Below are 23,156 nucleotides of genomic sequence, written 5' to 3' on the forward strand. Positions count from 1 at the left end.
CCTCTTGAACACATGAAGATGTCATGATGGGGTCTAATTGCAAAGGACAATGCACATGCTCATCCTTTTGTTAACCTGGAAAATGCATAATTGTTTACTTATAATGAAGTCCTCCTGATGGAACTCTAACTACATGTTTTATTTCTGTTGTTTTATAAACCTCATTATATCTTTTACTTCCCATATCCTGTTCATTTCAGACTCACCAACTCAGAAGAGCCTGCACAGTAGTCTTTCAGGGTAAATAATGTTAGTTATTATTTATTATTATTATTATTTATTATTAATTGCAATTGGCAAATAGGGTGATTTTGCAGGTGCACATGAAGAATACATTTTTATACTCTAAATAAAATGTAAATAATCAAGAACTTAATCTCACAACTTTTCTGATAGATGTCTGAACCTGAAAGGATCAAGCCCCTGACTTTTTATTTTCTCTGAAGCGGCTGCAGCTTTGGAACTGAGGAAAAACGGAGGTTTGACTCTGGATCACAACCCTTCAAATCTTTCTTCGTCTCATATTGACCTACTTCTCATCGTAACAGCCCAGATGCTCTCTGACGTTACTGCTGCATATTCTTAGTAACAAAAACCCGGCTTGATCTCCTTTCATAGAGCACTTAAGGACTTGGCCCTACAATTTAATCCTTTCTATCCACGTCATTCATTCAAACGGAAGAGAGAGCGACGAGGATGAAAGCTAAATGTAGCTTCAATGTCTTTCTTCCTGTTGTTTTTTTTTTTCCGTTGTTGAGGCACTTTCACCTTTTAAGTTTAGTATTAAAGAGATGTACATAAATATTCATAAAGACTACATTTCTGCTCAGCTAAGTTCTTGGTGGTGTGTAGATAATGTTGGCTTTTTTAGAACGAATTCACCAGGAAACATTCAGCTTATGGATTGTTATGCCACCCAAACATTTTCTCTAGTCTTATTGTTATTAAATCAGAATTATCAAAGGCAAAAAGGCCTAAAATTATACATTTTGAAAAGCTACTATTTTGCTTTAAAGGTCCAATCCTGGATTTTTTGTCTTTATCTCCCAAACTCTGCAACTCTTTTAGTCTATTTCTGTTTGTTTCTATTTGTGGTTCTTTGTTTCAGCCCTGTTTCCATGAGCTACCGGCAGCAGTTTCTAGCTCTAATAGGCCCATTTTGAACTACTTGCCCATTGTGAAATGGCAAATAGACAATTTTAGCGACTACCTGGTGCAGATAATTCAATATTTGCCTTCCAGATAGTTTCTCAGAAGAGGGAATACTGGATTTAGATTAATGAAAGTGGACAGTAAACGATGGAAATTTAGCTCTGTTTCAAATGGAGTTATTATTATAACATAGGTTCAGGAACAGGACCACACCTCCCTCGCATCACCTGTGCCTCCCTAATGCAATTATCTTTGCTCACACATATAAGCCTGTCTAACCCCTTCTCTCCTGATTGTCTCAGTTCTCAAAACCCTCCCCCCAAAACCCCATTCCTCTCCTCTCTCCTATCTCAACACAGGAACCATGGGGGGGATACTGAATCAGAAAGTGCATCGAGACGTGCCCCCACCCTGAGTCTCGACCCTCAGGTTCCTGATGGCTACAGCTAACTCGACCCTTTTCGACCCTATTTCATCCCGAACTACTTCGACCCCTTCTCATCCCACCCTACCTCGACCCCCTCTCATCCCATCTTACTTCAACCCCTTCTCATCCCACTTTACCTCAACCCCCTCTCATCCCAGCTTACTTCGACCCCCTCTCATCCCATCTTACCTCGACCCCCTCTCTTCCCACCTTACCTCGACCCCCTCTCATCCCACCTTACATCGATCCCCCTCTCAACCTACCTTACCTTGACCCCCTCTCATCCCACCTTACATCGATCCCCCTCTCAACCTACCTTGCCTTGACCCCCTCTCAGCCTACCCTACCTCGAGCCTTTAGCATTATTCTTATAAACAATTTTCTTACCATACAATGCCGTGGTCTTGTTAGTGAACAAATATATGTATATAAATGGACAATTGAGCCATAACTTCAAAGGTTACAACAAGTTGTTTCCAGCTCAAGAAAACATAATAATGATAGAGCTACTATTAATGCTTATTGATAGCCTGCCTAGGTGTCTCAACAGATTCAACAATAAGCTGCTCTGTCCCAAAAAAGTAAAAAAACAGAGAAAGCTGTCCCCAAAATAGAGCGACGCTCTATCTCGACGATCAAGCTCAGGCCGGCAACTCGAGCTGTACTGATTTCACACTTAACATGCAGATTTATCCAAATTTAAGATGCAAGATTTCCAGTCTCTCCCTCTGCTCTGTCATTGCCACCGCTGCCCTGCACCAGTACTGCGCTCAGCTGTTCTGCTGCTCCAATAAACATTTCAAACTATTACTGACTGAAATACCTAAACTATACTGAAGTACTAATGTTTAAGTTATATGTATAGGTGAGAAGTAAAAAAAAAAGTTTCTGAGGCTGAGGCTGTGGATCACACACTATATACACAATTAACATGTGTTTTCCACTTTAAATTAAGTGTTGTATCACTTTGACTGAGAACCGGATCATCTTGGTGTTCTCTGTAACAACACCTATGCCTGTTTTCTTGAGATCGATTCTGTCTCCTGACTTGTTGGACTGTCTCAATTACTGAAACATGAATTTGGAGCTGACAGGCCTCTCTCTCCTGCGAAAGCAATAATTGATCCGTATTGATCAGACCAGCAGCCCCCCACAAGGCTTTGCAGCATGTTGGGAGCAAAGCTGGAATCGGAAATCCGAAAGAGTCTTTATGTTCTCCACAGCACAAATACTTATAGCTGTGCATCGGAACAAGCGAGCCCCGAGTGGGCTCACACATCCATAATTAATGCAAGGACTTTACATTACATGAGAAACACATCAGATAGGCAGGCATCCATCTGCAGATGACTCATTGAGGCAATCCATTTCAAGACTTCATCAGCTCTGTTGTCACAGCACAAGAGCCTGACCTGTTTTGCTCCTCGCTTTGATCAGATAATGTGGGTGGCGTGGCGGAGGCGCCAAATAAAGCAGGGACATTCGCTGCCTTCAATCTGCTGCTCCATGCCTTTATGTGACCCTCACTTACATTTATGTGTACTTCTTCACACCATGTCAAGGTCCGAGCAAATGTGTTGCGGGAAACGCTCTAATGTAGCAACATAAAGAGCTGGAGACACGCAGTTTGCAGGCCAACGTGCTGCTGTCATGCTAAGCGCTAAAGCATGTAGGAGTTCAAGTGTGACATCCTCTGTCTGCTCTCTTCTCCTCTTCGCTCTTGTTCCATGATTCATACATGGATAACCATTCACTTCACCACTTCAGCTGATTAAAAATGCAGGGAAATAATTGTAGTCTGTTTTATCTTTGTTAAACATTGAATTACAAGGACCGCATTCAATTCAATGTACTTCAAACTGCATTTCACACTCAATGTCTAGATATAAGACAGGACATGACATAGAAACGGTTACATGAAAGCACAAATAAAGATGGTTCAAAATGGAAATATATATATATATTAATGTCTTACAAAGAAAAAGCTGTAGCAATGTCTGCAGAGCTGGCATTGGTAGCATATTTACTAAAGCTAATGTTTGATAAAAACAACAACATCATTTTCTTTTTAAAGGCTCAAAGCTGGCAAATTAAGATTTCTTTAAACAGATTGGCACAAACATTTCACTTGCACTACACCATATTGTTGTCTTTAGTAATAATCTTATGGCATCATTGGGCTATTTCAAGGCTCTGTGAGCTAGCTTTATTTTCCACTGACCATAAGCATGCAGTATAGAGAGGTATACGATATGCTAATACGATGAACAGAGACATTTTCACCAACCTGCACTAAAGTTGCATGAAAGAACATGTGATGGCTACGGAAGCCCTGAGCGGACATGCATCCATGGTAACAAGTCATTTCTGGTTGTTTTCTTGAGCTCTCCACTTATTTTTTTATCTCAAGATAAAAAAGCTGGTTTTCTGGTGATAACAGGATCATTGTTCGACGCTCTAGAAAACAAAACAACAGGCTGGCCACATTAATATTACAGACCAGGACATGCCATGCTGCCGTTGCCCACACTAATGAGGTAAGTTAAGCCTGTTTCTATGTTTGTTTTGTGCTTCTGCAGCTCTGGGAAGACGAGTTATGATCATCTGACGTTCCATGGTGCAACATTGTTATCTCGAGATAACGAGATATGTGAGTTGAGATCTCAAGAAAACAGCCAGAAATTACTTGTTATCACGAGAAAACACAGTAAATAAAATGTATGGATGCATGCCTGCTTAGGGCTTCCGTAGATTACAACAGCATCGTCTATAAATATCATCACGTCGTCTGTTCTGTGATAAATGTCTGACGGATTTCAACACACAAAGATTATTACCAGACAATTTGAAGTCTGGAATTTCCTGACATTGGTCCTCTTTGGTTTGACAGTTTCTGGCATTGTATTTGATATCATATGCAACATCACACACAGAACATTTAGTTACCACAAGATCATATGCATACATAATGTAGTTCTCTTAAGTATTACCCATCATGCACCTAGTTTTTCAGTCACCATTAGGTCATCAGATCAATTGTCTGTTTTGGGACACCTTAAAGTTTGATGTTAAAGCACAAATTAATCTCAGCATTCATTTTGAGTTTTTAAACATGCTCATATTTTTTTTTAAATAAACTTTTAAATCTTTATTTGCAATTAAGTTCCGTCTGAAAATGCCTGAGTATGAAATGTGCTATTTGAATAAATAAAATTGGCTTGTCGAAAGAAATATTTTCCAACCAGTTAAAGCATGCATTCACATGCATGTCCCTCTTGCAGCCTTGCAGAGGACTGTGTGGGTGCTGTATGAGTCCAGATTACTTCTATGTGGGCGGACGCCTCAAAGTGTGAACACAAAGTGTGTCCGTGTGAGTGCGTTCCTTTGTGTGCATGTGTGTAACTTACATATAAAAGCCTGCCATGATCTTTGTGTGCTACACTCCCTTGTGCGTTTATCTTACTGAGTCTTAATAGGACTCTTGTGTTGTGCTGCTTATTATATAACAGCTGCAGAGCAGATTGGTCCAGCTTTATTGATGTGTGTGTGTGGTGGCTGAGTGGGCTGGAGAAGCAGCAGAGGAGGGCTTCATAACCTCATTTATTAAGAGGCCGCCACGCTGTCAGGGCCGTCCTGTAAGTGGTGAGTTTACAAACTGGCTGTGGCAGTCACTGAGCGGCTGAGAGGGAAACCATGAGGTCCTCTCTTCAACACCTTTAATTTTTAAGTAGTGCTTTGTTTCCTCTGGTCATTTCAGCTCGCATTTTGGAGGCAGTGTGTTTCGTGTGGCACCGTTTTTCTAAATCCTGGGACTAACTAGCCCCGGGTTCTCCATAATGTATTCTAATTTTCTGTTCTGGACATGTTGCTTTAGTGCTGTTGTGTAACGGATATTAAAAATGTCATTTTTCCTTTGAAATTTTGTTGTGTTGCCTTCGGGGGACTGTTCTTCCTCTTCTTCCAGTTTTTTATTTGTTAATTTTTTAGAGTGGCTATGTAACAAGAAATAACAGGCCTTAAAAACGGGACAGAAGTTCATACAATAAATCAGTCTTTGCTTGCCATAGGTTGGGCACACAGGTGAGCAGTCAGGTAACAAGCAAACATACTTGCAGGAAGAGGGCACAGGCGAGGACAATAAGGACTAACTACTCTAGGAGGTGAGGCTTGCAGGTGACACAAATTAGGCATGAGTAGACAATCTCATGGGTCGAGACCAAACGAGGGCAGGAGGTGAAGTTTTTGAGACGAGAGAGACGTAAATACCGTAGACTGTAAAAATAGTGGACGTAGCCACCGTGACATCACCCATTGGTTTGTAGACTGCCTTTCTGAAGCCTTGAGTTCGCCATTTTCGCCATGACGATGTTGTTTTTTTGGAGCTAGAAGTGACCATATTTGGATAAGAGGTTAGCCTAGAGAGAGGGGAGTTGGCCATTAACCAATGGCCAAGTTACATAAGTTATACAGTCGATTCCCATGGCTAATTCATTAACTGGCTAATTAGCCAATTAGCTATTTTGTTTCACACAAAATGCAACTCGCCGCTCGGTTGTCCACATCTGCAGTGGGAGAGCAAGCGACAAGAGAACCTACTGTTCGCCATCTTCAATGGAGTAAAGGCCAATATCAATCCCGACCCCCATGCATGAGCTGCCATAAAATAAACTCCCACTGAACAAGCTAATGAGCCAGTTGAACACAGATCAATGACTGTATATGTAGCTGTATGACGCGTCTCCACCACCTCTCATTGTACAAAAGTGAAGCCAAAATGCCCTGGAGATAGGTGCTGCCATCTTGTACATTTGGTGCCAGAGTCTGAGCAGTAGAGCTCAGCTGGTGGAGCCGCAGGATCCCCTTCAGCTAACCAAAACACACATTTAACTTAGTGTGAAAACAGCAAAGGTCCCTTATGTCAGTGTCTTCTACAGCAGAGCAGCTACTTGTGTTGGTCCGAAGCAGATATTCATGGAAAGTTCAACAGTACAGATATAAAGCAATATATTCTCATCTCAGGAGAAAGACTAAAAGCTGTTTCAGAATACAAATATCCAGCAGTACACATAGATTCAAACCTCTACAAAACCAACACAAAGTACAGCAATAAAGTAAAGTTCAATTTGCCAAATTTCAGGTTCACCAGAAGCTTTCTATCAACTGAGGCAGCTAAGTTATTCTTCCCTCCCACAAGCTGGTCCAATGCACTCTACAGCCTTAAAACCACTGGAATCATTCTATAAACAAGCACTTAAAACTTTAGACAAGAAGCCATTCAGCTTTCATCATAAAGACGTTTAATCTGCTTAGCTGGGAAAACCTCATTAAATGCAAAAATGTTTGCCTAGTTTATAAGATTATGAACGGCTTAGCTCCTCCTCCTCCGTCTGGTTTCATCATCTTCAAATCTAACAGAACAACTAGAGGTGCAGCTAAGGGGGACTGTACAATCACATGCAGAAAATCTGCATTTAGTCAGGCTGTCTTTTCCTTCATTATAACATAAATGGAATTCAGTGCCGCAGTCAAAAAGAGAGTCCCCATCATATCATTCTTTTAAGTGTAATGCCAAGAAATGGCAATGGTAAGGACCGCTCAAACTGTTAGCATGTCACCTGTCAATTGGATTCTGCCTGGGATTGTTTAAAGTTTTTTGGTTTCTTCTCGTCGTTCCTCGTCTACTCTACTGCTGCTGTCCTTCTTCTCACCCACAAAGCCCTCCATAACCAGGCCCCTCCATACCTCACAGACCTCCTCCATCGCCACACTCCCTCTCACAGCCTCCGCTCCTCTGATGCAAACCTCCTCTCTCCGCCACTCAGAACCAAGCACCGAACCTGGGGTGACAGAGCATTCACCATAGCTGCCCCCCCTCCTGTGGAACTTTCTACCCCAACACATCGAGACTGTAACGACCTGACTTCCTTCAAATCTCTGATCAAGACCAAGAACTGCTGTTTTAACAGTTCCTCTTATTGTGTTTCTTCTGTTCTTATTTTGTTTTTTGTTAAGTTTGTAAAGTGACTTTGAGTTCCATGAACAATTTATTATTATTATTATTATTATTATTATTATTATTATTATTATACTGCAGCCAGCCAGCAGGGGGCGATAGAGATGTTTTGGCTTCACTTTTAGGGAGCTGTCATATCATCCACCTTTTTATACAGTTTATGACGTAGACTCAGATACCTGCTAATCAGTGATTACATGAAGATAATATAATACTACATTTTACTCACTGATGAAGCTGGAGAACAGACTTTTTGAACAACCTGTTATTAGAGGCCACAATAAAACGCACAGGAAGCCATGTTATTTGTCTGATATTTGTATGAAAAACAACAACCAACAACAACACTAACACGGCTGTACAAGTTCTGTGACTGATGATGTCTAGCAGACAGCTAGGAGTACTCAACTGTCACTCAAAGCATCCACGCCCCTAATTATGCACAACTTGACACCCTCATATAATCTTATATATCTTAATATAAACAGGTGAGCTGTGCACACATTCCCCCGATGTACAGTTTTCAGGAATAGAGAAACTAGCTATAGGGACCAAAGCTGTTTTCTGCACCACTCAGGACACAGGTTTAATTCTGCTGTAATGTTAGGCATTTTCCCATAGGCCCTAATGGAACCAGCCTCTATAGTGGCCACGTGAGGAACTGCAGTTTTTGGCTCTTGTATGTTGACTTCATTTTTCTTGCCTGGAGATTGATGCTCGAGTACACAACATGACTGACAAAACTGGATAAATGAAAATACATGACCTCATGCACAGGATGAGGCATGATGAGCAATTGTTGATTTGATCTTGTTTTTTACAAAGAAGTCCAAGCTACGTTTAGCTTCAGGAAACTGTTGACTCGCTTTAGTGTGATAACTTTCATGTTTCCAAGTAATTGGTTGCTCTCAAAGCTCCAAGAGTAGCTTCCCCGGCACTGCCGGCTTCCCATTAACCTATTTACCATCCTCTTTAACAGTGCACATACATTACATTTCCCCTGTCCAAAGTTATGAAAAGACAAAATAACCTTCACAAATCACTTGAGACAGGCTCATTTTGGAAGCACACAGCCAGCAGCTGATGAATGTTGATTTCTTCAGCCTTGTGATTAATTTATCAGCTCACTGCATCACAGAGAGACAGCACAGTGTTGTGTGATTCATAATTCACAACACTGTTGGGTGATTTTATCCTGGCCTCATTTCCAAAATACCTTTTCCAATAGCGCCGATTGTCGACATTTATACAGCACAAATACCATCGGGGCAGAATGTTCGGATACTTGACCATTAAAAATTTAGAGTAAGATGAATGTTTTTTTTTTTAACTCTTCTTTTTTTATGTCCGTTTTGTTTGAGTCATTTATACCCTGCTGTGATTAAGAAACTCATTGTAGGCTTACCAGAGAATATTTCCTCTTTGTAAAGATCCCTTTGTGTGCGTGCGCGCATGTGCACGTGTGCGTGTTGTAAAAAAAAAAAATCTTGTTTCCTAGGTAACCAGGAGGTTGACTTCGCTCATGTATCTAGCTGCAGGGATGCTCCAAACATTTACTTGAACACTCCAAAGCAAGAGGTCAGAGATTATACAACATCCATACAACTACATGTCTGCACACACACACACACACACACACACACACACATGCGCGCGTGATTTAAGTCACAAGACAGGCGGGTCCGCTCGTGTTGAAGTGTGACGGCTGGAAAGACGTATCGCTCTGACAAGCTGCGTGATTAATGAGCTGTCAAAGGAGCTACAAAACCCGTCAGACTCTACTTCCTGTTTGGAGAAAAATAACTCGCATCAGAGCGTGTGTCCATGTCCTAACTCTGAACCCTGAAACCCGCTAACACCCCTCCCTCCCTCTTCCATCTGCTCTGGCGCAATCACGCTGTATGAGGGGGAATCTCACATCTCAACCGCGTGCTTCTCATTACAAAACACACGCATTACCAAAGCCTACATAATAATGTGAATGAATTTTGCAGGGTATCCATGCCCTGTAGGTATGCAACTTACGCTGCATGTGCGCACATCTTGCCTTTCATGTCCTATTACGAATAACATGGTGATCGAGTGTATTTTGAGGGGTATGCACATCTATTTTTCATACGATCAGTTTCTATTCCAGCATCATCATCACCATCATCATCATCACCAGCAGCAGCAGCAGCAGCAGCACGCCAACGCGCAAAACCCAGAGTGAGGAGCCGATACGGCGGGAGCGCGCACTACCACCACCACGGCGCGCATGCACAGCTGTCAGCACCAAGGACAGCAGCCGCTCAGCCCGGAGCGTCCAGCCAGCGACGCATCGGTGCGATCAGTCCGCACAGAGCGCACGGAGCAGCGGCTGCAGGCAGCGATCCACTGCCCGGAGAGGTAGAAGTCTGGAAACTCGGAATATGGTTTGACTCGCTCTTCAAAGCCGCAGAGAGGTTGGACCAATTCTGCAAAGGAGAGCAAAAAAAAAAGGTTGACAATGCGGTTTGGAGGACCCCGGTTGACTGCCACTAATATGATCTTGCACATTCCACCGCATTGCACATAAGTCCTCCCATTTTCTCAGTCTTTTCCTTCCCTTTTCTGGCCTCCCTCCCCCGCTCATACCGCCCACCTGGATCGTGTCTGCATTCATTCATCGGGCTGAGCCGTGCCGCTGTCCAGAAGCTGCTCGAGCCGACCCGCCACTGGAGGGAAAAGCGACCGGGTTGCACTGTGCTGTTGGGTGGTCCACACGATGCGTCTGTTTCTGTTTGCGGTGCTCTTCTTGTGCTCCTGCGCGCGGGCCGGCTGCGAGCCGAAAATCGTCAACATCGGGGCCGTCCTGAGCCAGAAGAGATACGAGCAGGTCTTTAAAGATGCCGTGACCCAGGCCAACCAGGTCTACGGCAGGGACAAATTCAAGCTGACCGCCATCTCCGTAACGCACAAACCCAACGCCATCCAGATGGCTCTGTCCGTGTGCGAGGACCTCATCTCCAGTCAGGTTAGTTTGCTGCCACCTCTGCATCGTACAGCTGCCTTATTAATCTCTGTATCACAGCCAGAAACTGAGCCTACTGATCCATACACATTTTCGCCTGACTGTAAAACTGGTTTGCTGTTAGATGCGTTTTGGAGGATTGTGTGCTGCATTAGAAGCTTGGTGTTCACAGGGAGCATTTCATGCATCAGATGTTTTTTATAGCTAGCAGATTGGCTTTCATGACTTGAGTCTTGAACCCTGAATCCAAACTAAACAGTTGTCTATCACACCAGCAGGCTAACTGTCCATCCAGCAAGAACATTTCACCAAATGTATGGAAACCAACAGCAATCAGCCAACACATTACTACAAGCCTTTCATTTGTCCAGTTTAGCATCACCTTGTACACGTAACAACAATGTAGTCCACCTTATATAGTTCTAATACAGTGAACTCCCCACAGACCCATCTGTTTTACAGACATCCAAAAATAGGCTTTGGTTTGAGGCATATCTCGGATGAGAGGGCATCTGTGGGCTGCATTTCAGGACACACAGCTGCACATCTACTGAACTGCACAGGAGCCAGTGAGGAGTGAGAATATGCGATATGTCATTTACAATTAACTACTTGGCTTTCACTGTGTGAGTGTGTGCGTGCGGCATGAAAACATTTTGGCAGAGAGGAGTCTGTGACGGCTGCAGACGGTTTGAGTTTCTGCATGTTGTCCAGCAGGGGTGGATCACTCACCCGGCTGCAGTCTGTGTGATATGATGCAGCGATAACAACTCATTTTAGCAGTACGAGAGTCCTATTTCTTGTGCTTCAATGCAGATTTTCCAGCTGTTTAACAAGCCTGAAGAGTCTTTCTATATGTTCTGCACATCTACCAAACAAAACATGTTTCATAAGTAATGCATGAAGAGCATATGTGCCTCTGAGAGTTGTTAAAACACCGGAGCACATTGAAATGCAGTGACCATCCACTCAAGAGATGCTCAACATGGCTTTTAAAAAACATTATGTCACAGCATGTTGAGGCGTGAAGCCCTCTCGCTCCCACTCCTCTTCCTCCCACACACACAATTAAGCTTCATGAGAACAAAAAAAAAAACACCCACAGCTTCAGTGCTGCTTTCATGTCCTCGGTCCTCTGCTTGGTGTAATGACTCTAATTGATACAGGCTTGTGCAATAATACTATCGCACCCGACTCCTGTCACACGTTCAACCGTGAAATCCACGCATTACACTGTACACCAACAATGGTTCAGTTCAACACACATGCAAACCTCTCTTGTTAATAACACCTAATGCAGACTGAAGCTCTATGGAGTCAGATGAGATGGCCTAGAAGGCGATGATGGTTACAGAGAAGGGAAGTGCATGGCAGATGGACGAGTAGATGCCTGGGAGCAGTCCTTGGAAGATAGACCCCATTTCTGACCCAACCATACGGACTGCTCACATCCAATAATCCATGCTCCCACAGCCCTGCCAGCTTTATCCCTCTTCCTTCGCATCTCCGAGGCATTTCCCAAGGCTGAGCTCAGATATTCTTTCTCTACTGGAGTAGTTGGCCGGCTTAAAGCAGGGATAAGACTAAACCAAACAGCCACAAATTAATATTAGTCTGTCAGCCCACACAGAGAGGACATTTGGAACAAAGGGAGATATGTCTTTGCTCTTCTTTCTTTGTCTCAGATGAGTTTGTCCCTAACTGAAATTTGTGTAGACGTTCAAAGAAAAAAAAATGTTATTTTTAACCTGTTATACAACATTTTAGAGCAGCAGTTGCACCCAATCAAAAGGGACTATATTGTATTCAAGGACACACAAGTGTAACTCATTTTGAGGTAGAAAAACAAATGTTCAACCAAGGCTGATTACATCCTAAGTGGCCTCAAATGCCCTAGATTCAGTTACTTCAAATGACTCCTGTATTTAGAGCCAAAATTAAGGCTCAGTTTTAAAGCTGAGGTAGTCAACATTTGAAAGTATCCAACCGGAGACATGTCAAAGCCCCAGCCCCCGAACACATCAGAAGCTCCCCCTCACTTACGATGCAGTACAAGTCCACGACAGAGCTTTGAGGAGAGGCGTGCATTGCGTCGATGTCAGAGTTAATTGTGTCAAACTACCTTTCTCTGTCACTCCTGAGCCTGTGGAGCTGCTAGCTTGAGCTTGTGGAAGACTCTGCTCATGTGCAGAGGAGCGCACATGCACAGTGCGCTGCAGGTATCAAACCATGCAATCATTTGATTCCATCCAAATGGACTTATTATAAAGGCCTACAACATCCACAGATACTAGATTTTTGTTGCAGATCATTTGTATATTTTTTAACTTGTCACCAGTTGGAACATGGAGGGCTCAAACACGGCCCTTATCTTGCTGTCTGCCGTCAGGCCCAGTAGCTGGTTAATACAACCCTGGCTTCAGGATGTAGATTCTAAAACTTCTTTCTTTTCTCAAATGGGGTGAAATTAACTTTTTATGATGTAAACATCGCACAGTCGTGGCCTGTAAGTGTGCATAGCAAAAGATGTTTTTTTCCCATGTTAACCGCTTGTCGACTCTTGTTTCTGTTGTTGCTACAGCCTACAGCAAAAACATGTCAGCAACACTTAAATATATAGTTTTAGTCTTTTGGTTGGTGGATGCTATCAATGTAAGAAGTCATGTTTATTGCATATTATTATTTATATATATATTTCTCAGGATAATATGGACATTTTGCACCTGTAGGTTTTTGTGAATGTTGTGTGATGAATCATGAAATGACTAAATGACTAAATATTTGTGGTGTATTGTAAGTTTGCAAATGACAAAGAAAGAGAGAAAAAAAGGAAGGAATGGAGGAAGGAAGGAAGGTAGAGAGAAAAGAAAGAAAGAGTCTTAATTGTATATCTTTGAGAGTATCATCACAGTATGACTAATGTTGTTTCCGCTTTGTCTCAAAGCCAGTGTCGGAATGACAAAGTGCTCTTCTTCTGCCTCTCTGCAGGTCTACGCTATCCTGGTGAGTCACCCTCCCCAGTCCAATGACCACCTCACTCCGACGCCCGTCTCCTACACTGCAGGCTTCTACCGCATCCCCGTGGTGGGGCTCACCACCCGCATGTCCATCTACTCCGACAAGGTGAGTGATGGATGACGGAGATGTACGCAGAGTAGAGCGGGAGGGAAACAGGAAGAGAGCGAACGCAGAGCCAGGCAGTAAGGAGCTCCCATGGGGCGGCTTCAAAAGCTTCCTAGATTAAACGTCCCATCACTGTCCATTACAGCGGCTGTGATTAAATGGGTTTCCAGCTGAAAACTGAGAGCATCATTAATAATGCCTCCGACCTTAGTTAATGTTTTTATGAAGCACAAGCCACTAAAATGAAACTTTAAAGCAGTCAAATAAATAAAATGCCAAGATCTTTAATAACTCAATTTAAAATGCAGGTTAAACAACTCAGAGACATTAAATCCAGAGCTCTCAGGTAGCCTGCAGCCCTCTGCACAGATCTTTACAACATGTTGGTCCATCAGTGATTTAGACTTTGCGTGCCATCTAAAAGCTGTGCATGCTGTCCCTTTTTCCAGAACAAATTGAGCTGCAGGCATTTTAACTTTACATGTATTGCACGTCTATCTTAAAGTTCAGCAAAAATTACAGCCATATTTCATCAGTGAACATGTAATTCAGAATGTGAGCAGTATCACTGTTATTACAGACTCCTCTCTCTTCAGTGAATACTCCGCTCAGTCACAAGAGCAACAGAAAATGCTTTCAGATCAACACACCTAAAGGTTTTCTTTCAGCTGGACTTTATTTTTGAGGGCCTTATCAAACGGTTACCAATCTCTGTTGGAACTATAAATATGTTTTATGATGTGATAACACACGGTTATGGTTTGGCCAGGCTTACGACTTGGTTAGAGTCAGGAAAAAACAAGATTTGTTTGATTTAAGTCCAAAATATTGCTGATCCTTTGATACCGCAGCCTGTTTGCTTTATGGACCTTAAGGCTCTAGGGCTCTCGGCTCGTTTTTTACAGGGTCCAGCAGGGCAATTAAGGCTGTTTCTTTTCCAAACTAGGAGGCCGCCGTGTCCCTGTGAGACCAAAGTACATGTTGATATATTATTTTAAAGGGGCAATATCTTCAGAATTTTCATATTTTGCATGGGTTTCACATGTTTGGGTGTTTATTGTTCACAGTGAAAAAGTGAAAACTGCATAATCCCGTGTAACATGTTTAAAAAGGTCACCTCTGAAATGGGCCGTTCAGAACAGATGCAGGTTTTTACGAAGGACCTTGCTTTCACAGAAAATGACCAAACATCATTCACCATCATTCACCTCGGGCTGCCTTCTTGCGCGAGCTTGCAGTCAAGATTTCAGCGTACCATTCCGATACCTCCTGGTGATTCTGGCTCGTACATATAAGGCTGAATAACCAATCCTAGAGCAGCCATGTTTTCTACAACTTTGGAGTGACAACGCAGTGCGGCCGCTCCCCCCACGTTGGATCGCACGTGGGGGAGGGGCTACTGTCAGCCAAATACTGTCAGCCAATCGTGGCTAAGGTCTAACCTTTGAATGGCAACACGGCTTGTTGGTTTCAGGAGGAAGGAGAGGCTCTGAAAAATAATGAAAATAAAATTTGTTTACAATTTTAAAAAAGAAACATACTTTACCAACATGATTAAAAAACACATTAGAATGATAGAAAATTGATGGCATAGCTAAAATATGTCCACTTTAGGTCCCTGATATTTTCTTTAAGATAACCAGTAGCTTTGATAAATTAATAAACTGCGACTGTTTCACGAAACCAAACAGTCACATTTTGTTTAGGTGCCTTTTTTATGCTTTTATTGCGAGAGGACATTGGATAGTGTCGGAATCATGGTAAGAGAGAGTGGGGATGACACACGTCAAAGGGCCGAGGGTGGGAGTAGAACTTTGGGACCGCCACATCGAGGACTGTAGCCGCTGTACATGGGATGCACAATATACCCGCCTGACAACCATGGCTTTTAGCATCAAATAATAATCTATAGACCCTATTGTAAAGATATAAGAATACAGATGATGAAGGGTATGTTTTCCTTCATCTAAATTTCAGCATATTTAACAGTTATTTAGTTGTAAATGTTTCTAGTGTATGGTTTTAATGATGATTTGAGAATTGACTTTACAGTCAGGTAAGACACTTTAGAAACCTGTAGGGGTCTAGTTGCTGTTGCAGCCGTGCTGCAGTAAAGTAACAAGGAGTAAAACTCTAGTTGTATCTTCATTCATAATCACAGTTTAGGCAAAGATTAGATTCTTAAGCAACTTTTTAGGTTCAGTCAGAAAACTCTTAAATTTATTGCAACAGCAGAACATAGCTCGTGTTTGGTGTCTCGACTCCAACATCATCACTCCTCACAGATTTATTTTACATGCTGGAATTTGAGGAGTGATGAGATAATATCTTAAAACCTTGAGTCGGAGCCTGCAGGTGGATGCTGAGGTGGTGGTGGGGCTGAAAGTATGAGTGCAGTGAGTGAGACGGGAAATCTTGCAGCTTAAATAGACTCCAAATTTGGAGGAAGTCTTTGTCAGGTGATTAAGGAGAATGACGCATGTCAGTGTGAAGTCGAGCTCGAGTTGCCTGCCTGAAAGCTTGCAGGCGTCGCTCCATTTATGTTTTTGCTAGTTTATCCAAAAAGTGATGAGATGACCTTTTGCCAGCCAAAGAGAATACACATCAGGCCCAGCACACTCAGTGCCATTACACTGTCACCACAGTCAGAGCTACTTCTCTCACTAGAGGGCTTTGTCAACTAACACTGTGAATTTTCTTGAGTGGAAAGTCCCTGTTATGGGCCTGGCTTTGTACACGAGGGCATTGTCATGTCAAAACAGGAGAGAGTTTTTCCCAAACTGTTTCCTATAAAAAACAGCTAGGGGACAGCTGTGTTCACATACCTGTCCACTATTTACCCTCGTGGCTGTTTTTTTCCACTTGTTTGCACATGTTGCCAGCGATGAGTCATTAAAAACTGACCTCTTATGACAACCTGTTAACCTGTATTTGGTGCTCTGTGCTCCTCAGAGTATCCACCTGTCCTTCCTGCGGACAGTCCCTCCGTACTCCCACCAGGCGCACGTGTGGTTCGACCTGATGCGCGAGTTCAACTGGAACCACATCATCCTGATCGTGAGCGACGACCACGAGGGGCGCGCTGCTCAGAAGAGGCTCGAGACCCTGTTGGAGGAGAGAGAAACAAAGGTGAGACGCTCCGGCTCCCCACCAGAGTGTGTGAGCATGAGCGCGCGACTGTGTCAGGGTTTAAAAAGAACCTCAAAAGTCTTCTATGTATGTAACTGTTTTCCTTTCTGTTGTGTGGCAACATCTTTCTCACCATTGTGTAAACATTGGCTAACATTCCTAGAGACATCAACAGCGTTTAATGTGGTCTAATCTGACTAAAGTTTGTATGTTTATTTGCTCATCTTCACGTTGCTTTTCGCCATAGTCCAAATTATCCCGTGTCTATCCACAATGGGAGCCAAATAGTGGACTTTAACGTGGGGCTCTGCAAACCATCACAGACTGGAGGGTTTAATTGGGGCCTTGCAGGAAGTCAGGTGTTTTTCCCTCTCGGTGCGTGATGAATGGCCGGCTTCATTATTGTGCACAGGGGCCTTGTGTCTGTTGGACCCTGCTAGGTCATGCTCACATGGGAGACGCTTCTTTTTTCTTTTTTTTTTGCCTTTTCAGATACCGCTGATGCATCCATTTTAAGTGTAGCTCTGAGCCCTGTATGTGGGTCAGTGAAATGCTGATCTTCTTTGAGCCAAAACAGACTTGAGACTGCGATGATGTGTGCCCTTTAGGAACAGAGACAGAGAGAGGAAAAAGGAAAACAACTGCCATCTATTGCATCTATTTAATATGACGAAATTACCTTGGGATATTTTTTTCCCAGTATCCTCTGTGATGCTTGTCCCTCTCTGGGCTCTTTGCTGTAATTGTGCTGCAGAGTGAAATGAGTCCTGATTCGCAGATTTAATTAAATCAAAGGCCGATGAGACGCTGAATATGACACATACCCGAGGTAATTCACAGACGGAAGCTGCAGTTAAACTGAAATCTGCTTAAATTAAGTGTCTGGGATCCATTAGTCACATTGGACCGTGCAACCACATCAATGCGGCTTAAATACAGTCAATTCATCGAGATGCGACTCACATCCTGCACTGAGGGAGAGAATTTGACTTTTCAAAGCCCTTTGATGAGATTTCAGGAAGTTCCTTTCATATTTGCATCATTTGAGTTTGGATCTCGATAATAACCCATCTGTGCATCTCACTCAATCTCATAATACTTGGAGAAGTTGCTCCAACTCTCTCTACTATGAGGCTTTAATTATGCATATATTTAGATGAGACTGCAGAGCGCTGAGCAGGAATTATGTGAGAGTCTCTCCAAATATGTGCAGAGATAATTACATTCAAAACCTGGTAATATTCAGTGATAAGGCTTGTGATAATAGATATCTTTCTCGTGTCAACTGAAAGACTAAAGCCAACAATAACTGGATCTTACTAACAAGGATTGTGTGTTTGCATCCAAAGCCTGATTTTTGGTTTCATCTCACACGCACACAAGCAGCCCTGCTGCACAGAATACTCACTTAAGCAGCAAATGTGTATTAATCCACAGCTAAAAATAGTCCTCTTTAAAGGCTCAAGTTTCTCTTGTTTGCGTGATGTTTGCTAAAACCCACAGTGCCCAGCTGTTTAGTGAAATTACTGAGCTTAGTAATAAAAGTAATCGGCATGTTTTTGACAATTTATTTTGTTAAAGCTTCATATAAACCAATGAGCTACAGACACAGTAAGGGACTTAGGAAGGAAATTATGAAGAAATGGGCACACACACACACAGACACACACACACACAGACACACACACGCACACTTTTTTTCTTTAAATAATTACTGTTTCATCATGGAAAGTAACGTTGTTATATATAGTTTTTTGTATAACAATTCAGGGAGTGTCTTTTTAAATAAAGAAATGTTGTGTGCAGCTTTTACATCCCCTATATGCTATAACACCAGCTGATGAAACCATAGACTGTATAAAAAGATGGACGACATGACAGCTCCCTAAAAGTGAAGCCAAACCCTCTCTATCGCCCCCTGCTGATTGGCTGCAGTATAGGTCATAAAGCCCGCCTCCTCCATGTTAACAGATGGGACATGAGTCAAACAAAAATCAAAATACACGTCAAACATGGTTTCTGTCATCATGTCCAAGTTTGTTCTTAATTGATGCTGTCAAAAGGATGATTGACAGCTCTGTTGACGATTACAGCTCCTGCAGCTGATCTGTCCCTGATTAGCAGAGCAGAGGAGGAACAGCGAGAGGAGACAATCAGGACAGTCAAGTTTCCACATCTGTGACGTTCCTCAGACCAACACAAGAAGCTGTTCTGGTTTTAACAATCTCAGTTTCGTTCTCTTTGGCGGCACCTATGGTGATAAAGGATAATTGCGGGAGCACACTTCCCAGATATCCAGACAGTGTTGCATGTGTGACGACCACGGTTGAAACTCTTGATTTTTTAGACTGTTTGCCTTCATGTGAGCCTCCAATTTGTTTTTTTTTCTTTTCTCTTTTTGAAGTTGTATCTGTAGTCATCGATCTTTTCTTTGTTTGTTCAGCCATAGTAGATTACTGTTTACTCGCAACACTTGCAGAGACCGGAAAAGCAGCCGCTTAGCTCTGCCTACCCTCTCTGGCAGACCAACCACTGCTGGGTGATGGAAAACGTGTCACTAACTGGGCCCTGCTTGTGATTTTCTTCCGCAAAAGTAGCACCCGACACCTAGGCCATAATTCTGCAAATGCAAAGGCTTTCATCAGTGGGCCATAGGCTCAATCACCATTGTGTTACCTCATAGATAGATAGTGACTTAACAGATATTTATTAAAATTAAAATCTTCAAGATTATCGCTTTAAATAGGCCGACGTGCGGGATCTTTGCTGTTTTTTTTTCGGAAGGTTAAGTGTGTGTTTTGGTTAGTAGAAATGGCTACGGCAGCTCCATCTCTACTGTGCAGCTCTGGCTCCAAATGACATCACCAGCGCAGGATGGCAGCGCCTATCACAGGGGCTATTTTGGCTTCAATGTTGTACAAAGAGAGCAGATGAAGACGTGTCATCCATCTTTATATACAGTCACTGAATGAAGCCTGTACCAGCCCATTTATGAGAGTTTGTTTGGTTAGTGCGAAGCTGTAAATGCAGCGACAGCTTTGACTGTTTAAGGAGATAGTTTATATGTGGCTGATCACAACTCTGACTAATTATACTCTAATTAAAAGACTGAGGTGTTATTCTTGCTAATCATGCCGCTGTGCTGCATAAACTCAGTACATTTACATGTTATTTTTAGCTTCACAGCGAGTCATTAACGAGGTCGCAGGGGGATCACTGTCACCACCAGCAAAGAGGCTCTGGACACAGGGGCTAACTCGGAGTGCAAACTCGACCTACACACCGTGAAATATTAATGCTTCACTGAGGATACAAAAATAGAGCTCGAGGAAAATCTCCTGGGGAAAAAAAGACAAAGGCAGTTGTTTTGTCCACAGTGCTGCAGGATGGTACTCATAGGAAAGGTTTCTACACACTGAGGATACAATCTTTTGCTTTATGCAACAATTATTAATCATAGTAACTCCGATTTAAGCGTCATGGTTGACTAAATAAGACTATGATTAAAATTTTGTATTAGAACAATTTGAGTTTTTCACATCAAAGAGGAAACGATCTCCGCAATTTAGTGGGATTTTTATGACATGACAATGAAATGAACACAAAGACGAAAACAGAGTCAGCCTGTGCGTCAGTCCTGCATGATTTCAGTTGTGAATGGGAGACTTTCACAGTGTTTTTTCCTGTGAAATCGCCTGTCAGCTTGAATACTGTACTGATGCACCGACAACGTCAACTTAGCCAAGGGAGAGAAAGTGACCCAGAGTGCACTGAGGTGTGAGCTGTGAAGCCAGGCAGCTGTGAAGGAAACCCTGTGAAGCAGAAAGATGATGTGTTTTCCTGCAAAATGGCTCCCTGTCTGCTCTTACAGAAGACACAACCTGACTGCAATCCAAAATGGTGACCTCCTCAGGTGAATAATGTTTAACCTGCTCAGGTCAAAGTCAGTGTGTTGTGCTGGGACCGAAGCCCATACTGCTAACTACCCATATACATTATTGTTTAAGCAGTAAGAACACAAAAGTCAACATGCTTTACGGTTCTATACGAACAGAAAATGAAGCAACAATTGTGCGGTTAGCCGTCAGTAAGACTGCCACTTTGGAAAGTGCCAGCCAATTATTCCTGACAAAGAGAAAGCTAATTGGTTTTCTCAAGATTTCATACTCTACATACATCTTTCTGGAGCTGCTGTGCAAATAATAATTCATTTTAATTTGTTGCAGCTGTGATTAGAGCCTCAATTTGCATTTTCAGAGTGTGAATCATCAGCTTGTGTTCGGGTTTTTACGCTTAATTACTGCTTTTCTGAATTGATTCTTATTTTGGGAAAACATTAAATGGGTCGCAACAGTTGTAGCGAAACATATTCAAAATACCATTTGCAGTATGTCATGATGGTCTCGAGCTTTGATGATCTCTTCCTTACGTCTTGTCACACTAGTTGATAAAGCTACACTGCAGCCCCCTTCAGCTGGCATACAGGAGCTCATGGAAGATGGTAAAACCTCAACAGATGGTTGGCTAGATTTGTTTCCTGGTGCAGTTTTGAAAAGGCTCTTTGTGGTTTTTGGGGAGGAAAAAAACCTGATCACACTTTGGATTCGATGGAGTGTTGGCGCAGTGTTTTCAATGGGATGGCTGCCTTTGACGGCCATGTTTGTTGGTTAAAAGTGAAGTTTCAAGCTGTGTATTTTTTGCTTCCATTTTGGTTAAGAAGGGACAATCCAGATGACTAATAAGCTAGATAGAAGGTTTTTTAATTAATTATTTGGCTTTTGCATTTATTCAATAGGACAGCTGAAGTAGAGAGTAGGGGATGACGTGCACCAAGTGATCGGCAGACCAGGAGTCGAACCTGCGATCAGTGCGTCGAGGACTGTCGCCTCTGTATACGGGGCGTTTTTTAAAATTGTGAATGCAATTTGATCTTTCAATGTACAAATTTGTGCCGAAGCAGGAAAGTTTTCGTCCTGTTATTTCTTCTTCATTTGATTCTGCATCACTGATAATTTATGCATTGAAATTGTATTTGATATTTTTACAGGCAGACGTGATTTGAGTGTTATTGCAGAGCGGTCATCTCTGATGTCTTTGCAAGCCCCACTGTTAAAGATCCCAATTTGAAGCAGAAAAGTGGAGATTTGTTGGAATGCTTTACTGCCCTCCATTTTCAACTGTTTATAATATTTTTCTGTGTCTGCATATTTTCTCTGTGCACATTACTCATCAGAATAAAAAAAGGAACTATGAAAACCTCGACCAACTGTCCTATGACAACAAGCGAGGACCTAAGGTATATTTGCATGGTCAATGCACGCCGCCCACCAACTTTTCCAAACGTAGCAACTAGAAACCAGCCCAAACCAGTCACCAGCCGACCCAGAAATGTCCCTCTCTTGGTAGCACGTGTTTTCTTTAATTTTTTACTTTGAGACATTTCCCTATGATTTAAATGAAGAATGATTTTTGTTATGAAAAATCTATAATTTTCGGTCATTACAGAAAAAAAAGAAATCAATGAACAGCGACCCGCTTTTATCATTTTCATTTTCTCCTTCAATAAAGGAATGCATGTACTCTGAACACACACACTCACACTCAAAAAGAGTTTGCAAGTCCATTCCTTTGTGGAGAACCGGTAGTGTGGGACAAAACCGTTTCCCAGATGCTACTTCCTCCTGTTCTGTAGCACTTCCCTAATTTTCAGCAGTTTTTTTGTTGGGGGAAAACGTCCCCCTCACCCCCCTTCACCCGTTTTTAGTTACTGGTTGCATTGACCTTCTTCTTCCCCCTACCTAACACATGCACGTCCTTCTTTGGAGCCTTGATAACCCTCAGTTTGCATGCGAACAAATGCAAAAGTTTTTTTTCCCTTCAAGCTTTTTTTTTTAGTTCAGCCGGTTCCCCTGGATCGCTTTCCTTTTTATCTCTGTCTCCCGTTTTCAAACTAAATCGGCCAAGCTCGATCAAGCAGGTAAAGAAGCAGCATGGTGTCTGAGGTAGGGAAAAGTAGCTGGCTTGACCTTTCTTATGCCCCGATCACAGGCAGAGAAAGTCCTCCAGTTCAGCCAGGAGACTAACTTAACTGCCCTGCTGCTGGAGGCCAAAGAGCTGGAGGCTAGAGTCATCATCCTGTCCGCCAGGTAAGATATCTATCCTTGTTTACACATGTTTACACCGCAATATGAGATTGTTGTAGGTGTCATATTGATCCACACCAAAGCATAATACAAGACAAAATATAAAAGTGATGCTTAAATGAGGGATAAAACCAACAATTGTTTTCATTATCAGCTTAATCTATGTTAGGCAAATTT

At 42.5% G+C, this 23,156-nt stretch overlaps 1 protein-coding gene across 8 annotated transcripts in view; it reads left to right on the forward strand.

Annotated features, from left to right (window-relative positions):
- Positions 1–9,809: 9,809 nt before the first annotated feature.
- grin1a (glutamate receptor, ionotropic, N-methyl D-aspartate 1a) overlaps positions 9,810–23,156 on the forward strand; it is a 40,509-nt gene continuing 27,162 nt past the window's right edge. For 2 of the 8 annotated variants that reach the window (XM_069677112.1, XM_069677120.1), the window contains exons 1-5: positions 9,810–10,587; positions 13,573–13,707; positions 16,660–16,836; positions 22,070–22,132; positions 22,885–22,982. In XM_069677112.1, the coding sequence (XP_069533213.1) occupies positions 10,339–10,587; positions 13,573–13,707; positions 16,660–16,836; positions 22,070–22,132; positions 22,885–22,982 (722 nt within the window). In that variant the 5' untranslated portion in view covers positions 9,810–10,338. The remainder of the gene's footprint in view (positions 10,588–13,572; positions 13,708–16,659; positions 16,837–22,069; positions 22,133–22,884; positions 22,983–23,156) is intronic. The other 6 variants (XM_069677115.1, XM_069677116.1, XM_069677114.1 and 3 more) reach the window with 5 other exon arrangements.

Source organism: Semicossyphus pulcher, unplaced genomic scaffold, assembly GCF_022749685.1.
Source record: "Semicossyphus pulcher isolate SPU_LCO1_2020_fin unplaced genomic scaffold, fSemPul1.0.p SCAF_28, whole genome shotgun sequence".
Lineage (NCBI taxonomy): Eukaryota > Metazoa > Chordata > Actinopteri > Labriformes > Labridae > Semicossyphus > Semicossyphus pulcher.